Source organism: Cygnus olor, chromosome 1, assembly GCF_009769625.2.
Source record: "Cygnus olor isolate bCygOlo1 chromosome 1, bCygOlo1.pri.v2, whole genome shotgun sequence".
Classification (NCBI taxonomy): Eukaryota; Metazoa; Chordata; class Aves; order Anseriformes; family Anatidae; genus Cygnus; species Cygnus olor.
The window spans coordinates 97,979,807-98,005,004 of record NC_049169.1 but is presented as its reverse complement, the minus strand read 5'-3'; the positions used below and the strand labels follow the sequence as shown (position 1 = coordinate 98,005,004).

General features: G+C 39.9%; 1 protein-coding gene across 2 annotated transcripts in view; it reads right to left on the bottom strand.

Annotated features, from left to right (window-relative positions):
• The window catches only part of SLC22A15 (solute carrier family 22 member 15), a 41,445-nt gene extending 19,328 nt beyond the window's left edge, over nt 1-22,117 (bottom strand). The window contains exons 1-7 of one of the 2 annotated variants that reach the window (XM_040571569.1): nt 21,718-22,117; nt 8,785-8,997; nt 5,738-5,870; nt 4,512-4,676; nt 3,319-3,448; nt 1,379-1,594; nt 551-691 (exon numbers count right to left, since the gene is read on the bottom strand). In XM_040571569.1, the coding sequence (XP_040427503.1) occupies nt 551-691; nt 1,379-1,594; nt 3,319-3,448; nt 4,512-4,676; nt 5,738-5,870; nt 8,785-8,997; nt 21,718-21,915 (1,196 nt within the window). In that variant the 5' untranslated portion in view covers nt 21,916-22,117. The remainder of the gene's footprint in view (nt 1-550; nt 692-1,378; nt 1,595-3,318; nt 3,449-4,511; nt 4,677-5,737; nt 5,871-8,784; nt 8,998-21,717) is intronic. The other variant, XM_040571566.1, reaches the window with a different exon arrangement.
• Nucleotides 22,118-25,198: the final 3,081 nt, after the last annotated feature.

The following is a 25,198-nucleotide window of genomic DNA, read 5'->3' as shown; positions in this document are numbered from 1 at the left end:
ACTGGCAGGTTAATTCCACAAAAAAATGAAAGACATTGTCTAGAGTACCATGAATCAGGAAAAGGCTAGGTATCAGACTCAACAGCTCTGCTCACAGATCCACACACACAGCAGCTATTACATGGCACCACACAACAGTTTCTGCTGAGTTTAGTTACAACTTTGACCTAACAGTGAGAATGGGAATTACAAGACAGAGGTGAAAAGAATGCCATCTTGTGTTAGCACAGAGTCAGCACAGCTAGGTTTGACATAGCCTCATCTTTGAACCAAATTTAGACAACTTGTTAACAATAAAATGAGCTGCTGAGAAAAAGTTAAGCTGTCATTAAACTGTTACTAGATGTAATGATCTATCAGTGGCACTTTCAAGTTTTTTTTTTTTTTTTTTTTTTTTTTAAAAAAAAGGATTTCTTAGGAGTATATACTGAACTACTAAAATTGAAGCATGAAGCTCCATACTGTGGATATAGAATAGGGGAGACAATATGCATCAAACTTACAAGAGAAAAAAAAAACAAAAAACACATTAACAGAATTTCATACTTACCATTTTTGGTTAATCAAGTAAATACAGATTGGGTATGCTGGGATTTCTATCAACCCTGAAAGGGCTAAGTTGGCATAAATACTTCCACCTAAGTCACCTACATTAAGGGTAAGACCATAGTAAACCAAGCTGCACACAAACCTGTAAAAGAGAAGAAAAAAGTAATATCAGAGCTGTATCTTTGACTGCCATATCAAGGCACTGCTCAGGCACAACACAGTATAGAATATATTTAGTATTTCAGATAATAGGTCTAAATTTCTTCTGCCTTCCTTTAATTTCTGTACTCTAGTACACTTTTATTCATTCTCGAATTCTGATTTTTCATATTTCTTTTGTAACCCTGACTGGCTGACTTCTCTACAGAGGTGAAAAGAACAGGTCGCTAACTCATTCTGCAGGAAATCATCAAGGCAATCTTCTAACTTTCATTTATGGAACAAAAAATGACTATTCTGCACTAAGAATTTAGAAAAGCAACAAGAATATAGCACTACACTGCCTGCTGACAAAATAATGCCTTTTTTCTTAATACATCCTCCCTCAAGAATACGCATTATAAAAGCAACTGTGTACAGCAATGCCAGAGGACTTGCATACCCTATCATACATTTACTTCAAAGTGGCAGCAAAAAAAACTCAGGGCTAGTAGAACTCCCCAAAACACAACAGGTACTTTTGGAGAGTTACATTTCTGGTAGCAAATAGTGTAATGGGTTCCTGCTCCATATTACAACTGCTAGCCCTGGCAACAACTGGTAGCGCTTTCTCTTAAGAAAATACACACAGTCATTAGACATTGCTGGGCCTACAAAGTATTTTAAGTACCAGGTGAACATCATGATCAGTGTGCGTCCCAAGAGAATCCTGTGTCGGAACAGATCCAAGAAACTGCCAGCCTCTCTGGGGCCTCTCTCTGCTGGGAGTTTTAATGAAAAAGTGTACTTCTGCTTGCGGTTCTTCTTTGCAATGAGGTAGAGGGCATCTTCTGCTTCATTCAGCCGGCCTTGTGAGTATAGCCAGCGGGGGGACTCTGGAATGAATCTGTAACACACAGTTTCTGATTTTAAAATAAACGTATAATATATATATATATATATATATATACACACACACACACACACACACATATATCAGAGACAGCTTTAGGGCTTTTCTGTTCTACATTGCTAGGCTTGCCTATGGAAATAAGGCTGAAACACGTTTCAGCATAACCGTTTTTTTTTTTTTTTTTTTTTTTAAAAAAGCCCTTTAGGTATAGAATTCGCTTACTGAAACAGACAAAACATGTTGAAAGGAGAAGTAACATAATTCATATGTAATTCAGATAGTGAAAAATTACATATATATGTATACATACATACGTACACAATACTATAAATTACAATATCATTAGGATTCCTCCCAGTGAAATTATGAATTAGAGGAACTGTATCACTAAAAGTAAGATCTTTTTGCAACACTGACTAGTTATCTCCTGTTCCTCGTGTTCCAGTATTTCCCCAAATTCTCTCCCAGGAACAGCAAGGCAGAGGCTGTACAAAGACCAGGCTTTTATTCCCTATACATAGTGTGTAATTGGTAGGTCTATAACTCCAACACACCTACATAACAAATCTCGTACTATTTTCGGATTCCCAGAACTAACTTAAACTGCAACTTTTTGCCAGAACTTTTAAGATTCTCTCTGACCAGAAGTGAAATCATTTATTTAAAAGCACAGAATAACTTTTTTTTTTTTAAAATAAGAGTTTAGAAATAAACATGTTTTCTTTCCCATGATAAAGTCTGGTAATACTTCCTATAAAGAATCTTTTTAAAGCAATGTGGGGTGGGAGACAGTGTGAAATTTGGAATGAAAAAATCTGAACACAGCTCTGAAGTCCCATGCACAAAACACTTCAAAAGAATTGAACATATTATCCAAAAGTTAAAATACAAGTTAAAAGGCCTGAAATGCCACTGTTTTAAGTTTTGAAGTATTGGAAATGTCAAGTCTGCCTTTCACCTTACAACCTTTAAGACCTCTCCCTGAGTTCTGATGCTTCCTTTGAAAGGGCATTTGATTGTTTAACAAAAAGTTAGTTACCAGTGTTACAGATGTTGGAAGGAAAAAAAACTTAAGTTTAAACAGAAGCTAAAATTCACTTATTCCCTCAGTTACTGAGTTTTTACTGTCAGAAAATATATGAGAAAGGTCACACTGCATCATACCTTTCAGTGTCGAAATCTACAAACAAAAAGCCCAACTACCTTAAGAAGCCTTCTTCTTCTTCACTAATCACAATATTAAAAACATAAAGGCAAGCTGCCCATTGTTTTACATGTCACCTTTGAGACTGTATGTGCAAGCAATTTTGATGCTCTTCCTTCCATGTAAGCAGAATTATAAAAGAAACATCATGTTATTACATAAGCATATTAATGTTTCTGTATCATTTAGAATGTATATACAGCATCTTGTAGCATACCAGACAACAATTTAAAGCATCTACACATACCAGTGAAAGACCAGGATGTTCTTCTATGCTACTCAAGACTGTTCCCATCTATGGTAATAATGCACAGACAATGCAACATATGCTTAGGTTTTCAGATATTGCAGCACTGCAATTTAAAGTAAGCACAGAACATAGGGTGGTAGAGGTTGAGAGAAATACCTTAGTTACAGCACTTCATACCATCCTAGAAAAGCTCCTTGACTTAATTGTATTTTCTCTCATTTTTGACATCTTCCTTGAAGGACTTCAGTTTGAAAAATAACTTACAGAGAGAGAAGAAAGACTACTGTTCCTTCCAGGTTAACCACAACAGCCAGAGTCCTCCAGGATCGAATGAAGTACCCTAATAAAGCATACTGGGCAATTCCCACAGCAAAGAACAAGCCACCAATAGATCCTAACATACAATAAAAGAAACAAGAACAAAACACCATTATCATTCCTTTAAGGAACATTGCTAACTCCCATCATGTGGGATCATACATAAACTAACACTTCATTAAAAAATTTCACTCAGCAATACAGGCAAATACACAGCTATTTGACCGAAGAACATTGTCCTTCACCCACACGGAGTAGACGCATTACACCTAATCACAAAGATCAAGACAAGTCCAAGAAGCACCCTTCTACAGCCTCCTCACCCAAATCCCTGTAAATAAGTCTTGTAATTCTAAATGTAAATGTTTCATTTTTCTATGTGTAAAAAATACTACAAACCACTGGAAAATGGTATTTTTAGGAATATATAGTATTCATTTGTAGCTCTCACGATTTGAAAGATATTCTCTTTTAAAACAGTCACTGATCTCTCATTGTAACACTTCTTTGCCACTTGTCAGGGACTTGGCAAGTTACGCCAAGAAGAAAGACTGTACCTAAACAGTACAGTATATAGTCATCATATCAAAAGTACAGCTTCATCGCTAGTAACCAGGACAGTTAAAGGCATCTGTATCATTTGTTCTAAGGTTGATTACCACATGGGACAACTCATTTTTGAGCGCTAACAATAGCTGTCTCATCTTCCCATTATACAAAAAGTTTTTTTTTTTTTTTTTTTTTTTTTTATGTATTTTTGAGAACAGCCAGGAATGAAAGAATCGATATGTATCATACAAACAAACTAAGCTGCTTTGCATAGCCCAAGATCCTGATAGATAGAGATCAGTTATCATAAACCACGGATGAGTATTTAGGTGTGTAACATCCACAGGGGACTTATTTCAATTGAAGTACCTTAGTCAGTTTGGGTGATGCAGAAATCTGAATGGCCAAGTTATCTACTGTGTTTGTCTAAAGTTCATATTAAACAAAGGAAGGCTCAAAGACTGTTGTCACACAAATGCTCAAGCGAGTAGAATTAACTTGGCAAATGCTAGTGAGCTTTGGCATGTCTCAAGTGGTGTGCATGACAAATCTAAAAATTCTGAAAATAGACATTGACACTCAAATTTTACCTGCTAATGCCCAGTATGCAGTACCCACACACTCATTCAGAAGAACAAAGGCCACCAGCGACATCCCACCATTCATCACCCCTACCAAGAATCGAGACATGGCAAAGAATTCATATGAGGGTGAAAATCCATTTGCAATGGCAAACAAGATGTCAAGGGCAAAACCTGAAAAACAATGCAAAAGGTTTCATTTCAGAAGAGCATCTAACGTAAAACAGAAGCAATTATTAGCATCTTTACTTGATTTTCAGTGACTTCTATCTTAAGTAATCCCTAAAAAACATTGCTACCTGCTACAAGTTCTGGCAAAAACACAAGTACTCAAAGTCAATATCATAACAGGGGAACATTAGGATTAGTATTTGGTACATGATTTGCAGTACTACACTTTGAACTTCAGTTCATGGAAGACTTTTTTTCAAATATTCAGAACTACTGCAGGGCTCCAGTTAAAACGGCTTCATATTTATCCCCATGCAAGAGTCACAGACTAAACAAAATACCTCCTCTCATACTTGGAAAGCACTCCATATAGGCTAGAGATGAGAAGCTTAAATCAGAGGACAGTGTATGGGAAGTTTGCACTGCATAGTAGGCTCATCTTTATCTGCTTTGAATTGATTAGATTGTTTCTTTGAAAAAAAAAAAAACATTTTTTAATTCTACATGCTCATGTAATGACAAGCAAGTTTATAAATACATGTACAAAACATGAAGTTCCAAATGTTGTTTTATCTGGGTAGAGTAAAAGAACAAAAACTTACAAGCTTTAAAGTGATGAACCCACGTACATAAAAATTAAATTATGCAGCCAAGAGATGAAAGGTGAGAAAATTCACAGCAGGTTATACATGTAAGAACATTGCTAATAAATTACTAGGAATATTAATTGCAATTTGTGGAGATCCCATGAGCATGACAACCATTGCATATACTCATTTCTAAGTATAAGCCCTTATAGTACAATTCCTAAATCCAGAATGCCTCCCAGATGCTCAGATGCTGACTGAACAGTCAAATATTAATTTTTTGTCCCTGAAAACACACTGGAAGGATGGTATACTCAAGTGTACTGGAAGGACAAAAAAAAACCACAGCATGCGACTCACGGCTGTGTATCAAGCTCTCAGCAGAAACTGGGCTCTTGCCACTCATCTTCAGAGACGGGACAACTTTACATCATTCATTTTGTTAGGCTAGCTGTGAAACAGACCATTACTGGTTACCTGTGAGATAGACCTTCTTCCTCCCAAAGCGGTCTGAGAGCTGGCCAAAGGAAATTGCTCCAACAAACACACCACTAAAGTAGAAAGAACTGGCAGCGCTGACCTTGTATGATGTGTTGCCAATTAAAAACCACTGGATGGAGACAAAAAAGGAGAATTAATCAGTGTCAAAGTGGTTCGCCAATAGTTGGAGGGGGATGACATACTTTCATGAAGATAAAACCTTGCCTAAGTTTCCTAAGCATCCCATTCAGTCAGTCATCAGACACTAAAACAAACGCTGTCTTCCAGACTCTCTGGATGGGTAGTAACCAAATATATAGTTCCCCCAAATCAAGTATAGTCTTTCATTCTGAACTCAAGAATAGGTCCCTTGCAGGATATTGTAATTTTGAAGTAAAATCATTCCTGCCTCTTGATATATATTGCTGAAGTGTGTAGGCACACCATGCAAAATAAAGCATTGTCATTTACATTCAGAAATAATCCTCTCTTCCTTATGAACTGTCTCATCACTGAGAAACACTTTGGTAGTTTTAGACAAGTTTTCTGGTATTGCTTTTTTTTTTTTTTAAACAGTCCACTAGTCCACTTTCTGTAACTTCCAGTTCTTTTCTATTCCAAACACACACCTGAACCTCACATGATCTTATAGACTTCAGTGTCTCCTCTTCCAGGTTGAACCTATCTCCCATAAAACTCTAGAATTAAATTATGCTATGTTCTCACTGTTCAAAAACTATTTCATTTTTTATTCTAAAAGCTTTGTATCTTGTATTCTTTCCTTTTTCCACTCCTCTCGAATCTCAAAATAATAGTTCCTTTCAGTGACACCCAACTTTTCTTCTTGTGCTGGTAAACTGGTAATTACTTCATTATCCCTGCAATAACACTAATCCTCTCTTCATAACCTTTTCCAATACCAAAACCCCATTAGATATCCTTTCTAGCTATGCTTATATTATTTCACAACTCAGTTATAAACTACCTCAGCAAGATTAGGGAGCTAACAAAATCATTCAGAAGCTCCAAGAACATAATTTGCTTGCTCTCAGTATATGCTTCATTTTGAATTGTCATTTAAGTGGTGACGTATTTACTGATGGTTAGTATTAGGGTGTCAGGATTCTGACAAAATTCTCTTCTAAAGCAAGCCATGTGACCACAAATCAGCTCCTCTAAGTCTAAAAAATCCAGGAAAATTATTATAACAGCACATTAATTTTAACTTGGAATAATACAGTTAATTTCATAAGAGCTAAAGAATCATTCCCTAATTTTGGTATAAATGTTAAAAAACTGCCAACGCTAGATAGTACGTCAACAGATTCTTTCTGAACTGTGCAGAGATCAAGGCAAAATTTGGTTGTGGCAAAGCAAGGTTTGTTCTGCAAGTCAATCTCAGTGACTAAGAAGCCCTTTAAAGGACTTGAGGCCTCTCTCCTGAAAAAAGGAATACTATGCATCTTTTTACTTCAAAATATTTTTCAGAGCACTTCTGCAATAGTCAAGTTATTACTAAGTGATGCCACAAAGTAAGCATTAAAAATATCCTCCTCAAATGCAGAGAAAACTTCTCTCTATGTCAGTATGGAAATCGCTTAGCAATCAGAAATCCCCAAAACAACTTCAGATTGTTTTGGAAAAAATACACCAAGAACTTCATAGTTAAGTCAGTTTTCAAATGTACCATGCATACAGTTAAATTTTTGAACAAACTGTATCTTAGTCATGGGATACTGGAGAGGCAACAGGATTTTTATACACATGGGCCTCTACTAAAAAGTTCAGATTCTGCTTTGAAGTTCTTTAATGTACCAGATGTCATGAGATATATTTTTTTAATTTTGTATTTTTCAAGTAAACTTTGTTCTTTACCTGCATTTCTTACCTATGGAACTAAAACGCATAGGTATCTTCACAAAATTTATATCCTAAGACACTGCTAGGCTCCATGAACATGTCTCACTTGTCAAGTTTAAGAGAATAAACAATTCTTGGAGCAAGTAAAAGCAAACCAGGAAAAGCCCAGAAAAGATTTTAAAACCTTTTTGACAATTAGCTTTAAGTTATGCTTAAAGAAAAGCTACTGTCCATTAGGACTTTAATTTCATTAGTGGCATAAGTACTCATATCCACTTTATTACCAGAATAAGAAGGCATGCCCGTTGTATACAATTGCTTGGTACTATTCCCAAACTGGCAGTTTTTATTAATATGCTCATAACCAATAACATTAAGTACTTTACAGGACTAATTCAAATAGTATTAATGCATTTGGTCAATAGCCATGAATTATCAAGTAGTGCTCTGCTTGACTCAGCTGTATAGTGCTAAATTCAGGTCTTGTAACAGCTGCAGACAGATAGGGCTCCTGTGCAGACGAATGGCATTAATAAATACTCAAGGCCACAGGAATGGCAACTGTTGAACACAACAGTGTGGAAGCTGGAATCATTCCTTTAGAGACTGTGGCTAGACCATGAAAGAGGACACTTACAAAGCACTGATAAAGCTAAAACCTGTTTTGGGATAGAATGTATGCAATTGCTTTGTCCATCTTGCTCCCCACTGCCAATGTCCTCCCTCATACCTGGAGCAGCAAAGAAACAGAAGTAGTTTCTTCTCCAGTTTCTCTACTGCTTGCTAATTGCATGATGGATGCATTTCCTTTCTTACCAAGGAAATTGCAGAAGGCGGCCAGAAAGAGCTCGAGATACACACAGGACTTTGAACACATTAGTACAATTACATGATTCCAGCTCAATTGTGGAACCAGGCTACAAGACCCAACACGCATCTCCCGTGTGGAGAAGGCAGGTACTTTTGGAGCAGAGCACTGGTCAACATCTGCATTGCAAAACAAAAGTAGCTTTTATTGCCAGTAAGGATATGAACAGGTTACCTGTTCTCTACCTGTTTCATTTGATAATTAAAACATGCACTAGTATGGAGGAGAGAAGCAGCAGTACCGCCAGCTTGCCCCATACTCCCCCAGTGCCATTTACTACTTACACACGAGGCAGCAAAACACGTTCCAGACTTACCTCAGAGACTATTGATGTGAAGCTGCTGCTGAAGTGTACGTGCTTGTGAACCTCGCTGCCATTGGCGGTCAGAAGCCATTCCCCAAAGGCCCTCTGCTCGCTCGCTGACTGGTTGCTACGGCTCTGGTTAGCCGAGAGCTCTTCGAGATCCCAGTGGTAAGGAGGAGTTGCCCCCACCAGTGCAATGAGGATGGCTTCAGTGGCCACATAGAGCTGAAGTGAAAGACAAAAAACACAGATGCTAAGTGTACACCCAAGCAATGCTTCCTTTACACTTGGATCAAAATGGTATCTAAAGAAAACATGAAATAGGACTCTTTCTACCAATACGGTCATGTATAGTCTCTGTCTAATATCTCAAATCATGAAGTCACAACTTCAACACAGTGGCTCTTGCAACACAGTGGCTCTTGCACTTTTTAATCTGCAGATTATTTGAGAGAAAGGAAATTTCACTACTGACACCCCCCAACTTCCACACATAGCAAGTGCAGCACCTGGCTGAAGGAAGAGTTGTTAATGCAAAGTCTTCAATGCACGTATTTTACTGTTTTATTCTCTCCTTCCACCTGTGTTGTTCATTTCTTTAATTTGATATTTAGAATAGATTTCCTCAGCATTTTATATTCCCACTTTTACCAAAGTTATTTTTTCCTGTGAACCTGTTTTACTATCAATAGAGACATATATTAAAAATGTATCTGTACATTTGCATGTATTACATACCCACACAAGGCCTATATTCAGAAATTAACAGCTGTCTTTGTTTAGGGAAAATAAAAATAAAACTGCTGGAAACCCAGATGTTTTAAACCTGGCATGGAGTAGGGTCACTGGTGTATGTCCAGAAGAACATTCACAGGCCACTGCTTTAACAATCTAGAACATTACAACCTCATCTTAAAACCCATGGTTTTAGACCTCTTTGAACACAGAGGTACTATGAGTTTTGCCACAGAAAAACCATGGTAAAAAGTCTCCTAAGAGACAAAAGGAGTTGATGGCAACAAATCAAAGACCTCTGCCATTCCCCAAATAAATCTGCCTCTTGTCTCATGCCCTTAATAACTCATCACTGTAGCTCCTGACTAAAAAGGATATTGTTTCTCTTGCCAATTGCCTTCATGAAAAAAAATCTGTCATGCCACCATGACATTCATTACCATTCCTCAAACTCCGCTTCAGCTACCTCCTTCTGAATATAGCCCTTGCTCTGCTACCAGCACCTCCTCAGTGTATTCTTGGAAAGAGCATGCCTTCTGGAAGTGTAGCCTCTCACAGGGCTGCTACACAAATAATACTCAGAACTGAGGAGAATGTAGATAGGATCAATAAATATTCAAGATCTGAGTTATTACATAAGTATTTTATTTCCATCAGCTCCTTTGTGTTCCACATGATAAACTGCTACTGCAGTGCTCGAAGACAAAAGCTTCAAGAGTTCATTCTCCTTCCTTTTTTAGGATAAAATAAATGAAAATCAAAAGGGATTTGGAAGAAAAAGACACAATCTGTTAATAATATTATTTAAACTAAAGAACAACTTCTAAACAGATGATGAAAAGTGAGAGACCTCATCTGAAAAAGAGGGCAATGCCTAAGATTACATGAGGAAGGTTGGAGTGAAAAAGCTGAGTGGATATGTTGCTAGGGATATGTAGATACTCTCAAGACTTCAGGAACAGTCTGAAATAAGTGAGAAATGAGAATTACAGGTCACAATCTCTGGTGCATTCCTGTATTCTGACTCACGCATACAATTCCATGTCAGGACTAACTAGTAACATCCTTGTTTTTGTCTTCTGAAATAATAAACATTTTTGAAGTAGTTCAGGAAATGAAATCTTCCAGGCATTTGGTTTAGGGAAAGAAAGCTGAACGCTTTTCATTTTTGCTCCAAGTGAAGCCCACCCCAGCTACAGAAGAATAAATTGAAAAATAAATTATTGCAGGCACACAAAGAACATCATATTTTTTTAATAAAAAAATCAGCCTTAAGCATCCTAGCAGCTGCAGCAAGCAAGGAAAAAACAATAGAAACACTTTCAATTAATATGCCGAATCAGAAAAATATTCGAAGATGGTGACATGCTTTGATGTTATCAAACACTACTTTTTCTATATTCATGTTCAATGAAGTCACTGCTGTGAAGAGACTGATTTTTCTAGTGATCATTTGCCTTTTACTTTGGCTAACAGGTATAGTAAATCCTCTTAATTTTGTTGCAAAGCAGGAAAAAACACCACACAGCCTTCCCCAATCACAGCTTATGTACAATTCAAAAGACCAGAAACATTTTCTAGAATTGGTACTAAGAACACGACCAAGCAAACTTGAAGCTTACAAAGAACAGTAATACAATAACAAAATATTACATTTTTATATTAAATATGTAACAAAAGAATAATAATACAAGAACAAAAATATAATTTTAACACTGAAATAAAAGGTAGCTTTTCTTTTTTTTTTTTTTAAATGAATCTGGGGGTTCCCCTCTTAAGAGCACTAAATGCTGGTGCTTAGCAGTAACACAGTTATTTAGACTGGTGATCAATACATAATACTTTATTCTGTTTTGATAGCATTTTATAGCAACTTAAGGTGTAAAATGGTTACATTATACTGTGTGTACTGTGGCAAATACATAGTACAAGTCAAATTTATGTGTCGTTTAATTAATACCTGCTATTGATACGCCATATTAATTAGCTGTACGTGGATGCTAACAGCTCCCCACAGAATTCCATGCACTGATCTGCATTAATCAAGACGAACACCAAGCACAGGGGGAAGAGGTGGCGGCTCATAGTCACAGAGGAGAAAGAGCCAAGTTTTGTTAGTTTCAAGTTTCTTCTGTTTGTTTCTATTCTTTGTAGGTTAAAACTTCATAGTTTGTGTAGATTAGAAATCTGTGATGTATGGAGATGTACTAAAAGACAACATAATAACCTGTAAGTTTTTGCTTTCTTTGCTACTTTCACTTTCTTGGCTAAGTAAAGGGAATTTTAGTCATTCGTTTACTGCTACTTCATTAACAGTTTAACTTAAAATTTTAAAATTAATATTAATAGAGTTGCCTGCAATCTCTTGACTAGCTTTCTCAATGTTAATTTTCCTAATGAATGATTTTGAAGAAAAAAAAAGTACAATCTCTAACACAACTAGCATGGGGGAGGAAAGAAAGCTTAAACAGCTTCATTCATGATGAATGCCAAAAATCATTTAAGAAACTTAAATCTAATTTATCCATTATAAAGCACAAACAAAGAACAAAAGCACAACTTAAATTCTACTATAAAGTTTGAAAGCACTTCTTAATCAGCTCACCAGCTATTCACAACCAGGCTAGACATTCTACACAAGTATCAGCTGAAGCATTCACTGCTGAACAAAACAATGAGCAAGCCACTAGCTTCTGACCTTTCAAATACAAAAACATTAAAACTGCACCTTAAGGGGAAGGCAGAAATTTAGAAGGAATAATGAATGACCTTGATCTGGTAAAAGCCTATGATGAAGAAATTAACATTTTTGGGCTAAAGTCATTTCTCCTGAACACAGTACAAGCAGCTGAAAAGCTGGAGGGCCACCTTGTTTTTGAAAGCCTGATGATCTCATCTGCTCTGAGCTATTCCAAAAAGGGCAATTTGCCTTTTAATTCACATGTTTTTTGTTTTTTTCCAGATAATTTTTTTTTTGTGTGTAGAAGAACCCTAAAAGCATCTTCCTGTTGCGAAGTTATTATCTTATGCTGACAACATGCTCTTCTATCAAAATAGCTTTCCTCTCTTGGTAGTAGAGGAAGAGAAACAGTAGCACACTACAAGGAAAGGTCCCCTTGTATTTACAAAATGAAGAAGAACCATGTGCAGAAGAACACAATGTAATCTCTCAGACACTTAACAACTCCAAATCCACTCTGATAAGAAACACTCCTCATGAAAAACGTAACCAAAAAAAATTTACCTTCAGTGACAGGTTGCTATTACAACCTGCAAGCTAGATCTCCCCATAGTACTACAGATACACAGATGACAAGTTTTCTGCTAAAGTGTCATCTGTCAGTCTTGTACTGTAGAAAAATCTTGCAAGACAATTACCTACGAGATTTACTCAGGGACAGATGAAACAGCTTACAGGATTTGAAAGACCTCTATAGACTCCCCGACTGGGCCACACCACTCCCTTGAATAAACTAACATCTAGAACGCTACCTACTAAAGGAACATTAAAGATGACCATAAATACATTTTTTTTCCAAAATAGCATAGGAAGTACAGGCAATAAACATGTCACTAAGGAATACCTGGAATTTGTTGGAAACCTCGGTTGGAGAACTGAGTGCTACAGCGCTTCTGATGAAGCACTGATAAAGGAAGTACACCAACCAGAAAAAAACTCTGTCTTGCCCTGTGAAGCTTCAAGCTTGGTGACAGGTTTGCCAAATCTCTGAACCACACAGCAGTTGAATGCACACTGGCAGGCCAAAAACAAGAGGCCAGAACCGCTTCCAGAACAGTTTGAGGCAGCATAGCCTAAAGCATTTGCATTTTCACAGCATGCTGGATGAAGTACAACACTACAAAGGCAAGCATACCTATCTAGCGTGGGCTCATATGCTGCAGCTCAGAGGGCTGGCACAGGACTCGCCACTGCTCTGACTGGATCCCCTCTGCAAAGGAAATAGAGCAAACCTTGCATCATATGTTGACAGGTCTCTGAACAAGAAGGAGGAAATTGGAAGTTGTGGTATCAAAGTGTTATTTTTCTGCCTCTAAAAACAGAAGGCAGAAAGAAACCTTTTGTGCCTTGTTAGAATATCCACATAAAACCCTGCAGTTCTCTAAACATTCACACATGGCTAAGTTAAAGAACCAAGCTGAAAAACAAGAACTGGCAATCAAAATTATGAAGAGCACTATAAACACTCCTGTGTCTTCCTATTTGGGCAGAAGTAAAGTTAAATTGTATTAGTGTGCAATCAAGTGCCAAAACTCCCCATCTAAACACCAGCTACACAGCTTCATCTACAACCCCTTAGAAGTGCCACTGCACTGTTACATAAAGAAGGACTTACAGGAGAAGGAGGCAAAAAGGTGGCAGAAGTTCCTATTCCAGGTTAGGAATAGACTACGTACCAGCCCAGGACTGAACTGTCTCAATGACACAGCAGGATTACGTGAAGGAGAAGTCAGCAACCGCTAGTAAAGAGGCAGGACTTGTGAGCTGGCAGGTGTCAGAGCTTAGCCCCGCTTCCACAAGCAAGATCATTTTTCCATCTGCACTTTATCTTGGTCCCTCTTTCTCTCCGGATCTCCCAGCCTGCTTTGGCAATCAACACGTCTGAGTCACAGCCGGCATCAGAAGAAATCAAGGCTCTCACCTTTCTCAGCATACTGATTTGGGACACTGCCAAAGCACAGGTGAGCATCTTGGTCTCACAAACAGAGCACTTTAAGGCTATGCAAAGAGCACATCCTTGGCTGCGCCTGGACTTCCTCTTTACCAAATGACTAAAGCATTTAACTCTGTAAAAAGATGCAATTAAAAGCATACGCTGATCATTTCAGAAGTTTCTGCTATTTAAGGATTCAGATTAAAAGACACTGCTGACATTTGAATCATCTGTTTTCATTCATTTAATCATTTTAAGGACTTGCCTGAGGATAAGTGATTTTTAATTTAAAAAGAGCCTTGGTTTTAGTGCTACTTCAGAGCAACATGATTTCCAGAAATGAAAGAGTAGTTTTTCCAGCTTTGTGGTGGAACTGTCTAAACCAGTGATTTCCAATTTCCAGTCCACAGGCCCCAGAAGTCCCTGAATTACTTTTAAAGAAGTTCCGTGAAAAATAATTAAGAAACACCAAAGTGTCAGCAGTCTTAAATTTACTGTGGAAGGATTTAAAATCTTCAGTGGGAAGTCTGTAGGGGGTCTGCAAAATTCAAAGAGATTTAAAAGCTCATGTCTTTCTCTCTATATATATTTTAACACACCAATAATTGAACAGCATGCCACAAATAGGAAGCTGGAATAAGCTAGGGATAGAACTCCTCTCAGCTTTTCCTGCCCCAGGATCTCAAAAGCTTCACTGTGCCTCGCAAGGCAAATTCTAAACACTCTTCCTCCCAAGCCCACCAGGATTAGGAAAACAACCAAACACAAATACAATGTTTACCCAGGTTAAGTATTGGTGACAAAAGACCTGTCTCCCTCTCAAACCTAGTCAGAGATCAGACTGTAAACAGACTAGAGAACAGATGCTATTCCTCCAAAGGGCCTCCAGTCCACTGAGCTGCTGCTTGCAAAGAGTAGGGATTTTACTTATGGGAATCAGTGCACATGAACCGCTATGAAATCTATAAATCCAAGTCATTATGTTAACTACTTCCATATTTTTCTTTTAATAAAAGCATTTGAGCGCACAGAACTTTATTTGGGTCAAATAAAGAGAAACAACCACGTGCAAACTGGAAACAATTATTCTGAGTCCAACAACACATCTACCAGTTAAATCACCTGAAAGAAAAGGAAATCAGACTCTGTAAAATGAGGAGAGCGGTGAGGGGAGCAATAATGGTGTAGCTTGCTAGTGGAAAAACACTGCAAATTTATTGCCTACAAAACATGGGAAGATTAGAGTGTGTGTGTACATAAGGGCAGGGAAGAAGGAAAGGGAACTAGTGGGTCATAAAGTAAATATATTTAATCCATAATCTTTGCTATCCAGTAGAACTGTCTATGATAACTCCCAGGCTTGTCTTCTGAAGGTGTTCAGAGCACGGACCAGCTAGACTGACTGTTCCAACAGAATTTGCCAGGCTGAAAGCCATCTTGATTAATAACAGAAGACAGGATTGTTTTAGTTCCCACCACAGCTAATTACCATCCCATCGCACAAAATATTTTATGTAACAGTAACTTCATTGTTAATAACCCCCCCCAAACCATACCCAATAAAACATGGAAAGACACCAGACACCAGTGACCTGATGCCTCCCAGTCACCTTCTGTTCCCAGACATTAAAGAGACATCCCAAAAGCAAAGCACTCAACCACAGCGAGAGTAAGTCATCCCTGAGCAAGTTTCTTCTGACAACTTCACTTTTTACACAGCACGGTTACTTCTCACATCATCTTTACCCCTGAGAAAAATTAGACCACCTCTGTGGAGAACCTTGCCACACAGGGGCATGCCCTCTGTAGCTGGGGGACTGGTATAAAATAGTTTTTGTAGTAGGTGATGGCAGGTGGAGAGTTACTAGACTTACTGCTGTTGTCACAGGCCTGTAGTAGGGCAGCATCCACTCAAATTTTTTTTTGTTATGTTTTGTTTTTCAACAGGCATAACAACCTGCTTGATTTCTTCTGTTTCTACGCCCTCGGGATATTCACTTCTGGGTGTTTCTCCCAAAACTCATGGTTCTTGCTATATCCATCAGCAAGAATTCTGGTACGGTCTTTCGACAACACGTTGAACAGGAACCTTTTAGGACTGAACTGCAAAGAAACTGAAGCCAGCCTTGTAAATTAGTTTGCAAAAGCTGACCAGAGGTGTTTATATGGAAACATACATAAAAAAACATGAGGTTTCAGTGGCAAAGAGTGAATGTAGTGATCACTAAAAGAGCAAGAAAACCTGGGAACTATGTGATGATATGTAGAACCACATAAAACTATGAGGTCAACTATGCTTGCTTTGTAATTAAGATCCAGCTAATGAAGGGAAGTTCTTAAAGTAACAGCTCATGTTTCTTCTGTGCATCAAGGTTGCTCTGATCATAATTCCGTGTATAAGCATATGTTTAAAGCTTAGCTGTATTGATGATACACTTGTTTGGACTAAGACAAAATCTTGAGGGAAGACAGGTATTGGCAGCTGATAAAGTATTTGTGACTCTTACTTCTCCCCAATCCATTTAGCATTACGTTTGGAAAAAAATGATATCAAGTTCACAATTTAACATTAATCAATGAGGACAAAGTTACTGGACCTCAGACTTCAGTATTATACCTGAGAGTTAAGAACCCCACTGTTAACAAAGCAGATCACAACTCAGCTTTGTTATTTCATGCTTTCTGCAGAATATAATGCAGTGTCTGCAGCAGCTGCATTCACATTTTCAAGTTCTAGCTGTAGTATCAGAAGAGATGAGTGATTGTTTCTTTTAAGGAACAGTTAAGGATCTGAAAGTATTACAGAAAGACAGACCATGCTGAGTCTTGACTATATTTCTGGTTCTTCTCCTAGATAAGAACTCCACTAAAGCATTGGGAAGTCTCAGTCAGCATCTAAATCACTACACACGAAATAAAAAAACAACATGTGACCAAATAACAACCTTTTTTCCTATAAAAGGTTCCCCCACCCAACTGAAGCAAGCAGTAGGACTGGTCTTTACTCACACATCCTGCCAACTTTCAGGTAGGAACATTTCTTAACTAAACGTGTAGCAATGTGTCTTGCAGCATAATTAGTTTATGTACTTATACCCACCCAAAATATTTTTCCACCTGAACAGGAATAAGGACCAGACCAAGGCATTATATTCAGAGCTGCAACTATGTTAGAAACCTTCACCACTTCCACAAGGAAAACAGAAATCCTTGTATTCTTTAGTATAAGCATATTCTTAAGATAAAATGTATGAAATACGTGAGAATAAGAAGCTCACCTCAAGAAATTAAAATTGGGACTCTACTTTATCTGTTTGTACTGCCACATTTGAAACCACTTTTCCACGTAAGTGGCTGCACACATCTGATGCACATTCTGCAACTGCTTTCCCAAGAAAGGGACTTAAAACTTCTCCCATAAATGTTAAGAAAAAAAAAGCAGCCAAATAGTGAGGTAATCAAAGTGAAGGAATGTCACACAGCAATTCCATACAGCTTTTTTATACCTGTTGCCTTGCTTACATACCTTACAGACTCTTGAAGTTGAACTATGTCTAAGTTACAGTGCAAGTAACTTTGGGCAAACAGCATCTGTCATGAAGCCCCTGAACACCTTTAGCAACCTATGCTAGCAAGTGTAATTCTTTCCTTCATTTTAAATTTTTCATTACACTTCAGATTTGTTTTGTGCCTTATATTCAGATATGATCCAAACAGTATGCCTCATCAAGGAGGGACTGAACTGTATTAGTTTATGACCGGTTCCACATAGTTCAAAGAACAGCATAATTGGCTCAAACAAGCATTGAAAAGATTCACTGACAAGGTTTTATTAGTGTCATTACAGATGCTGAGTGATGGTGTACTCCCACACCTTCCTGTATTTCATCTTCTGAACAAGTAAGAAATGTCATGTCAAGAAACAGAGTTAAGCCATGCTAAGCATGTAATCACATCCGTATCTTATCTGGAGCCAGACACTGCTCGTTTGACTTATTTCTAAAGATTCAGGAAGAACTTACCTTACTTAAGCTATGTGCCCAAGTACATGCTTACCCTCAGAACATTTGTGCAGATGGGCTGGTTAAAGAGCAGCTTTCTGCATCATGATATTCTAATCATGCTGCAACTGCATCAAGAATAACTTTGTTTTAACTTAAGGCAAAGTATTCTTCAAGAAACTTGATTACACTAATTCCATCTACACTAATCCGTATTCCATCTTCCCTTCAGTTAGTAATAGTTCCAAGCTAGAGAGAAACAATGTCCTAGGTAATTATTCATATCACTGTGCAAGGCACATGTAACCCAACTTTCCACAAAGCCTTTTTCAGCTTTGCATATAGGACTTCCCTTTTAACTCCAAAACGTTTAAAGAAGCCTTTTAAAAGAGACATAATCACAACACATTGCCATTCTTCAATTTCTGTTTCAGATTGGATTTGAGCAATCTTGTAATTCAGGTTCACTGGCAAATGCAAGTCTCCTTCACCTACATATACTGAGAGCAATAAACATTTTTTTAACACTTGTACACTCTTTAGGTATCTGATCCAGATGTGAGATTGTCTAATGTTGCTACACACTAAACACAAGACACCGTTTTAATAATGTATGGATACATGTTCTTCAAAAGGTAGTGAGCACTTTTCTAGTAATCAATAGGTGTCAAGAACCTACTTTCAGTTCAAAGTAAAGTTGTAAGTATTCCAAGAGTTATCAGCTCACTTTATTTCTCCCTCTAACTCTCTTGAAGATGCACTAGAAATGCAAGACTAATGCAGCCTGCAATTCATACAATTAGCCTAACCCCATATCCTTCAGATAACTTTGGTCTTTGGGTAATTCTATAGATACTGGAACAAAATGTTTCTCTGCTTTAGCTATCATCATGCCACTCTAAAGATACCAACCACTGCTACAGAACACATCCAAGAATCTTCCAAATTCATTAAGCTGGTAGCAAATAAGCCAAACACAGTTTAATGCAGTAACAGCTCCAACAAGTTAATGAGTATCAGCAGCAGGTAGTAGAGGAACAAAAGAATCAGCAAGACAGTGAAATCAAATACCCTGCAAAGTTGAAAAACAGTGGCCCACAAGACTTAGGCTAATTTTACACTGATGACATACACAGACAATTTTCCACCTACAAGCAACCTGGAGGGTTTTCTTTCCAGTGTCAGCTTATCCTACAGGTCTAGCACCAGTTCACTAAAGCCTGTGTGAAAACTGACTGCCATGTGGAAAGTCTCACTCATACAAACTTCAGCACTCGGTACAACTCGTCTCAAAGAAATTCTGTGAGCTAAACTACGTTTGCATTTTGAATTCAAAGATCAAATGTGAAGGCTTTACCAGGGCATATCAGTAGGGCTACACACAGTTCACTGTAGAAGTTTTTAAGAAGAAAAAAAAAAAAGCAAAAAACACTGCAAGATGAGGGAAAAGAACTACAAAGTAGTATGAAAGTCAATAGATCAGAAACATCCAGAGATGAAAAAGCACAAATTCCACATGGAAAGCAGGAAGTCTGCAGGAATCTTATTGGGTAGGGAAAGCATAGAGTTTAAGTTTAGTACATTGTCAAGACCCTTCATCTGATACAGACTGAAGACAAAACCAATTTTCACCCTGTGGTATTGTTACTTTTAAGAATGTAGAAATATTTTTGTAACAAATACGCTAGCTACACAAAAACCACAAGCCAACTGAGGAAGCTTGTAGGAAGGAACAGGGAAACAAGCAATCAATTGGAACAGTCAGTCCATTGCAGAGGCACTGACAGACTAACAGGTGTTCTCTTCCTCTAGCCAGGTGCTGCCTCTGAGGCACTGAGAGCCCATGATTACCCAAATTCACATCACACACACCAAATACATTACTTACACCTTTGTGTCTGTCCTTCAGAACTTGACAATAAATCAGACAAATGACTAACAGCAGCCATGGCACCTCCCATCAGACTTACTCTAGCACATCCCAGTGACACGTTACATAACCTGGCACCAATAAAGGAACACAGAAAGCAATCAGCCACCCAAGCAGGAGCCAGTGGTATAAATCTGAACCTACCCACAGACTGAAAGACAACAAGCTTCACATCTAATTCCCTAGTGTTTTCTGTGCTTCACATCTGTGCAGGCATAGGAGTTTGTATCAGCCAGGGGGTGATCCTCATTGATAAAGTTCGGGAATCAAAGATCAAATAATTTGAGAATTATAAAAAACAAATCTGTACACCTGTTCCATTCCTCCCCCCCCAAAAAAAAAATATTCTGAATTTGCTCTGCGATTTGCAAAAATACTTCAGTCTACTTTTGCCATGGGAAATACAAGTTAATCCATTACAAAGCAAACAAATAAAAAAGGCATTACGGGACAGTTGAACCACACTACCCAACCCTCTTGGAGTACAGAGCACTCATTGTAGTTGCTGTTTGCTCCAAAACATGGCCACCACTGGAAGGAAAAAAGTAAGTATTGTTTCCTTGCTCTCTCAACTTCAGCAAGCATACGTCATCTTGCCAGTCAGCCAGAACATCAAGTTCTAAGCAGTGCTTAATTTTAAAGGATAAATAAGTTAAATCATGGATAGAAAAAGATGAAAAACTGTACAAGGAAACTGAAACCTATGAGGCCTTTGCCATTCATCATCTTAGCAAGCAAGTACAGAATTCCCAGCTGACAGGACTGGGCATATGAAGTTTTTTTGGTCACCTTACAAAGTTTCTTACTACTGCCATCAATCCTTTGGCTGACAGAAGACGTCTTCAGTCTCACAGCTCAAGACTGCAAGTTGTAGATTACCAGAAGACATTGGTCAGCAGCAGAAGGGATGCTTTTAAGTCTCCCCCTCTTCCCTCCTGCAGCTGGTATGTTCCCACGGTGGCAGTAATCCAGCATTACTAAGCCTACTTGAATTTACTGCCATCAAGTTTTTGACAAGTTAGAATGGAGTAAAATGAACTTTTGTCAGATTCAAGCTGTACCTTATCCTTTTGGCAAGGTATGAAGATACACGTATTGTGTCATCTCCACGCACAGCTTTGGGAACGGACAAGAAGACAAGGCAAAGCAGGAAGTACGGACGGACTTGCCAGCAGGTCACATCACTAGGTTCGCAGGTCTCTGAATTTATGCTATTATGTTGGGCTCTGCTTCTATCATCAAAGCATTTTGTTCCTATCACTGACATTACAAGCACTTTGAATCTTGTAGGAACACAGACCTGAACAGCAGACCCTTGCCCAAACACCTAACACAGACACATGCTGAAGACAAAGTCAAGGCAAGATGACATACCACGAGCAGTCGCAGCCCACCAGCTTTTTCGGTGACAGCTCCTACACCCAGAGGCATCAGTGAGCACCTATATCTCTGCAACCCTTCCTCCACCAAGGCACCACCCGTAGAACACCACCCTAGGCCACTACAGCCAGGCAGTGCCGGACCGCAGCAGCACCTGTGACAGCAGCCACCACCACCTCCCAGCCCGGCACGCAGAAATCCCTCCCTCCCTCACTCACCCCCTCACCTGCAAGAGCACGGCCAGCAGGACGCACAGGTACACCTGGTAGGGCCCCATCTGCCCCACCAGCGGGAACGCCTCCTCCACCTCCATCCCGCCGCGCCGCGCAGAGCCCGGCCGGGGCGAGCAGCGGCAGCAGTGGTAGAAGCAGCAGCAGCAGGAGGAGGAGGAGGAGGAGGAGGAGCAGGAGGCGCTCATGCACATGCGCCGAGGAGGGGAGCGGCCATGGTGGCTGTTGCGAGTGTTGGCGCACGCGCGCCTTCGGGAGTTAGATGGGGATGGGGGAGTGGGAAGGGAAGGGAAGGGAAGGGAAAGGAAGAAGGGAAGGGGCTCGCGCTCCTCCGGCTGCCATTAGCCTGCCCGCGGGAGGGAGGCGGGGAGGGTTCAGTGAAGAGGTCTGTGAGGGAGTCTGAGAGGTCCTTGAGGTGTTTGAGGAGTCCATGAGGGGGTGCGTGGGGTGTGAGGGGTCCGTGAGGGGAGCATGAGGGTGGCAGTGTGGAGGATGCCTTGGGTGGCTGGGTTGCCTACAGCAAGCAGACACAATGCTGGGGAGATGGGTGCTGCCTGTGAGGCACAGCAGCTCTGGTCCCAGCTTTCTAGAAGCAGATGAGGGAAGGGTGATACTGCTGGACCCCTCAAGACCAAGACAGACCTGTCAGCATGCTGGCTTAGTGGGGAGGCTGCTCTGGGTCCCTGCTAATAGGGTGGTTCCCGGTTTTCTGGCAGCCTCCACACAGCAATTTAGCTCTGATGCAGTTTCTTCATAAGAGCAAAAGCTCAGTTACAGTCTGTGCTCAGTGGGTTTGCACCTTTACTGAACAGTTAGCCCTGTGCCTGAGAAGCTGTACCCACACAGAGCATACTGCTTAAGGCCTGTAAATTTATGCATGGCGCCTGTATCTTGACACGCCTCAACTATGGGATATTCTGTAATTATATTTAATAGCATACCCACTGTTATGGGTGTCTTCATAAAACTGTAGTACTTGTGCTGTGTTTTGTGGAAAGTATTTATTTAGAGAGCCTGCATTGTGAACATGTGGGAGAAGTTCTCATTTAGAAGTAATGAGGCTGATTTGTGAAGGAAAGTGAACTCTACTGAGTGAGAAGGGAAGGGAGATAGATACATTTGTGTAGTACTTGAGAATATTCATGCAAAGTGGCCATGAACTTTTCACTATTCATTTTCATTCCAAATTCAAAATAACTTCTGAGAACATCCAACAACCTAGGTTGTTGAGGCTTTTTATCCTGGCGATACCAAGAAGCAGCAGTGACATCTTCATGCCTGTTGTGGTTTTTGTCCTGGAAACAACAGCTGGAAAAAAAAGGAAGAGAGCTGTGTTGTGAGGTGTGACCTTCAGTGCCATGCCAGGAGCCTGGGAAATAATATCATTTCCTTGCCATAAAAATCTCAGCAAATTGACAAGCGTCAAAGCAATTTGCTCTTACTATGAAATTCACCTTTGCCCTAAGCATTTCTTTTCATATTTGAGGCTTAGTACAGACTGATTAAAGGCAAAACAGCAAAGGATTTCTGAAATGTCAGGACCTTTCGGGTGTTCATCCAACCGCACTTGCCTCATTTTATTACTTGGCTAAGATGCAGAGGAGGTGTTCTGGTGCTCAGGATGCTCGATGTTCCTCCACCCTTCGCACCCTCCCAGTCAATCCAGTTGCACTCTGTGCCAATTGCAGCTTTAACCCAGCTTGTCCAGCACTGGGAAGGGCTGCTGCCTTTGCTGTGAACTCTCAGCCCACCTTGACTGCCTGCATGGTGGTTTTACTCTGTATTTTACATGCTGCCTTGCAGCCACCCAAGCCACAGGCTCTGCCTCCCTCTTGCGCAGTGGTTAGGACAGGCTGTACTCACCTCCATTCACTGCTGCCTTCCAGATGATGCTCCTGCTCTGCTCCTGCACAGCTCAGCTGGGATAGCACCGCCAGCTCCTGCAGCCTCTGGTCCTGACTGTGCCAAAATTACCGTGTTTGCTTCAGGCATACCCATACCTGCTGCAAAAGGCGATATCCTATGCCTGGGGAAAACAGCTGTCAGGGAATCCATCTCCTACCGGACCATGAAATGGCTGAGGGACTGGACCATCTCTCATCTGAGGAAAGGCTGCAGGAGCTGGGACTGCTCAGGCTGGAGCAGTCGAGGCTCAGGGAGAACTTATCAGTATGTACAAATACCTGATGGGAGGGAACAAAGAAGAGGGGACCAGACTCTTCTCAGTGGTGTCAGTGACAGGACAAAAAGCAATGTGCACAAATTAGGAAAACAAACAAAAACAAAACCCCACGAACTTCAATCTGAACACAAAACTATTATTTTTAACTTGAGGGTGTTCAAACACTGGGTCAGGTTGCTCAGACATGCTACGGAGTCTCAATCTGTGGAGACATTCAACACCTGACTGGGCATGGTCCTGGACAACCAGCTCTAGCTGATTGAGATGGGTTGGCCTAGATGATCTCCACAGGACACTTCCAACCTCAGCCATGCTGTGATTCTGTGGTTTTCGCTGTCCTTGTCTCACCTGTTGCTGCTGTGGCTGTGGCCACACTTCTGACCCAGTACTGTGTCTGAGTTCAGCTGGGAGCTGGTGTTATGCAGCTGGACTAGGGGCCCAGATCTATGTAAACAATAGGAGGCTGTATCACAGTATCGGGTTCAGCTACCAAAGGTGGTTTGTTCACTCGCTCATTCAGAAGCTCTCTCCTGTTGCTCCAGGGCAGAATGCATGGTGTCACATGCTTCATCTCTTACATGGTTCCGGTGGTGTCCATGTCCCAGATAAGGCTGAGCCTCTCATATTCCTGCTTTGTTCTAAAACTTACAGATCTTGGTCACAGCAACAAAAATGAGTGACTTTAGTAGGAATTTGGCTTTTTTTTTTTTTTTTTTTTGACTAAACCCAGCAGATTTCTGACCTGAGTGTTGGCAGAAAGGTGATGTTTAGTGTCAGTGTGAAGGATGGGACTTGGCAGGAGTGGGTGCAAAGAGCTTACATGTGGGATACAGACCAGAGGTGTAAAGCAAGGAATCCATCTGAGTTTAGGGAGAGGAGAGGAAGAACAGCCTGTGTGAAGTGAAATATGTATTAACTGTCACCCTAAACCCCAAACATTCAGGTCACCTCATGTCACGTTCTACAAAGACCATATGGTGAACTTAGAGGAAAACAGGCTCTTTCATCTTGCTGATTTTCACTTACAGTGAAAGGTGTCTGCCCCGTGAGCCCACTGGTTTTGGAAAGGATTGGATGCAATGTTCAGAAGTTTCAGCATTTTACTGGCATAATGATAGCGCTGCACTCCACTTGGCCAATGGTCTCGCCTCACTGGAGCCCTCAGAGCTTCCCAGAGTATTATTGTCTGTGAAGTTCATTAATGTGCGATTTGCTCCCTCCTCCTCCTCATTAGTAACCATGTCAAATAAGAATAGTCTGAACAATCCTGTCTGTGGGGAATTTTTCTTTTAATG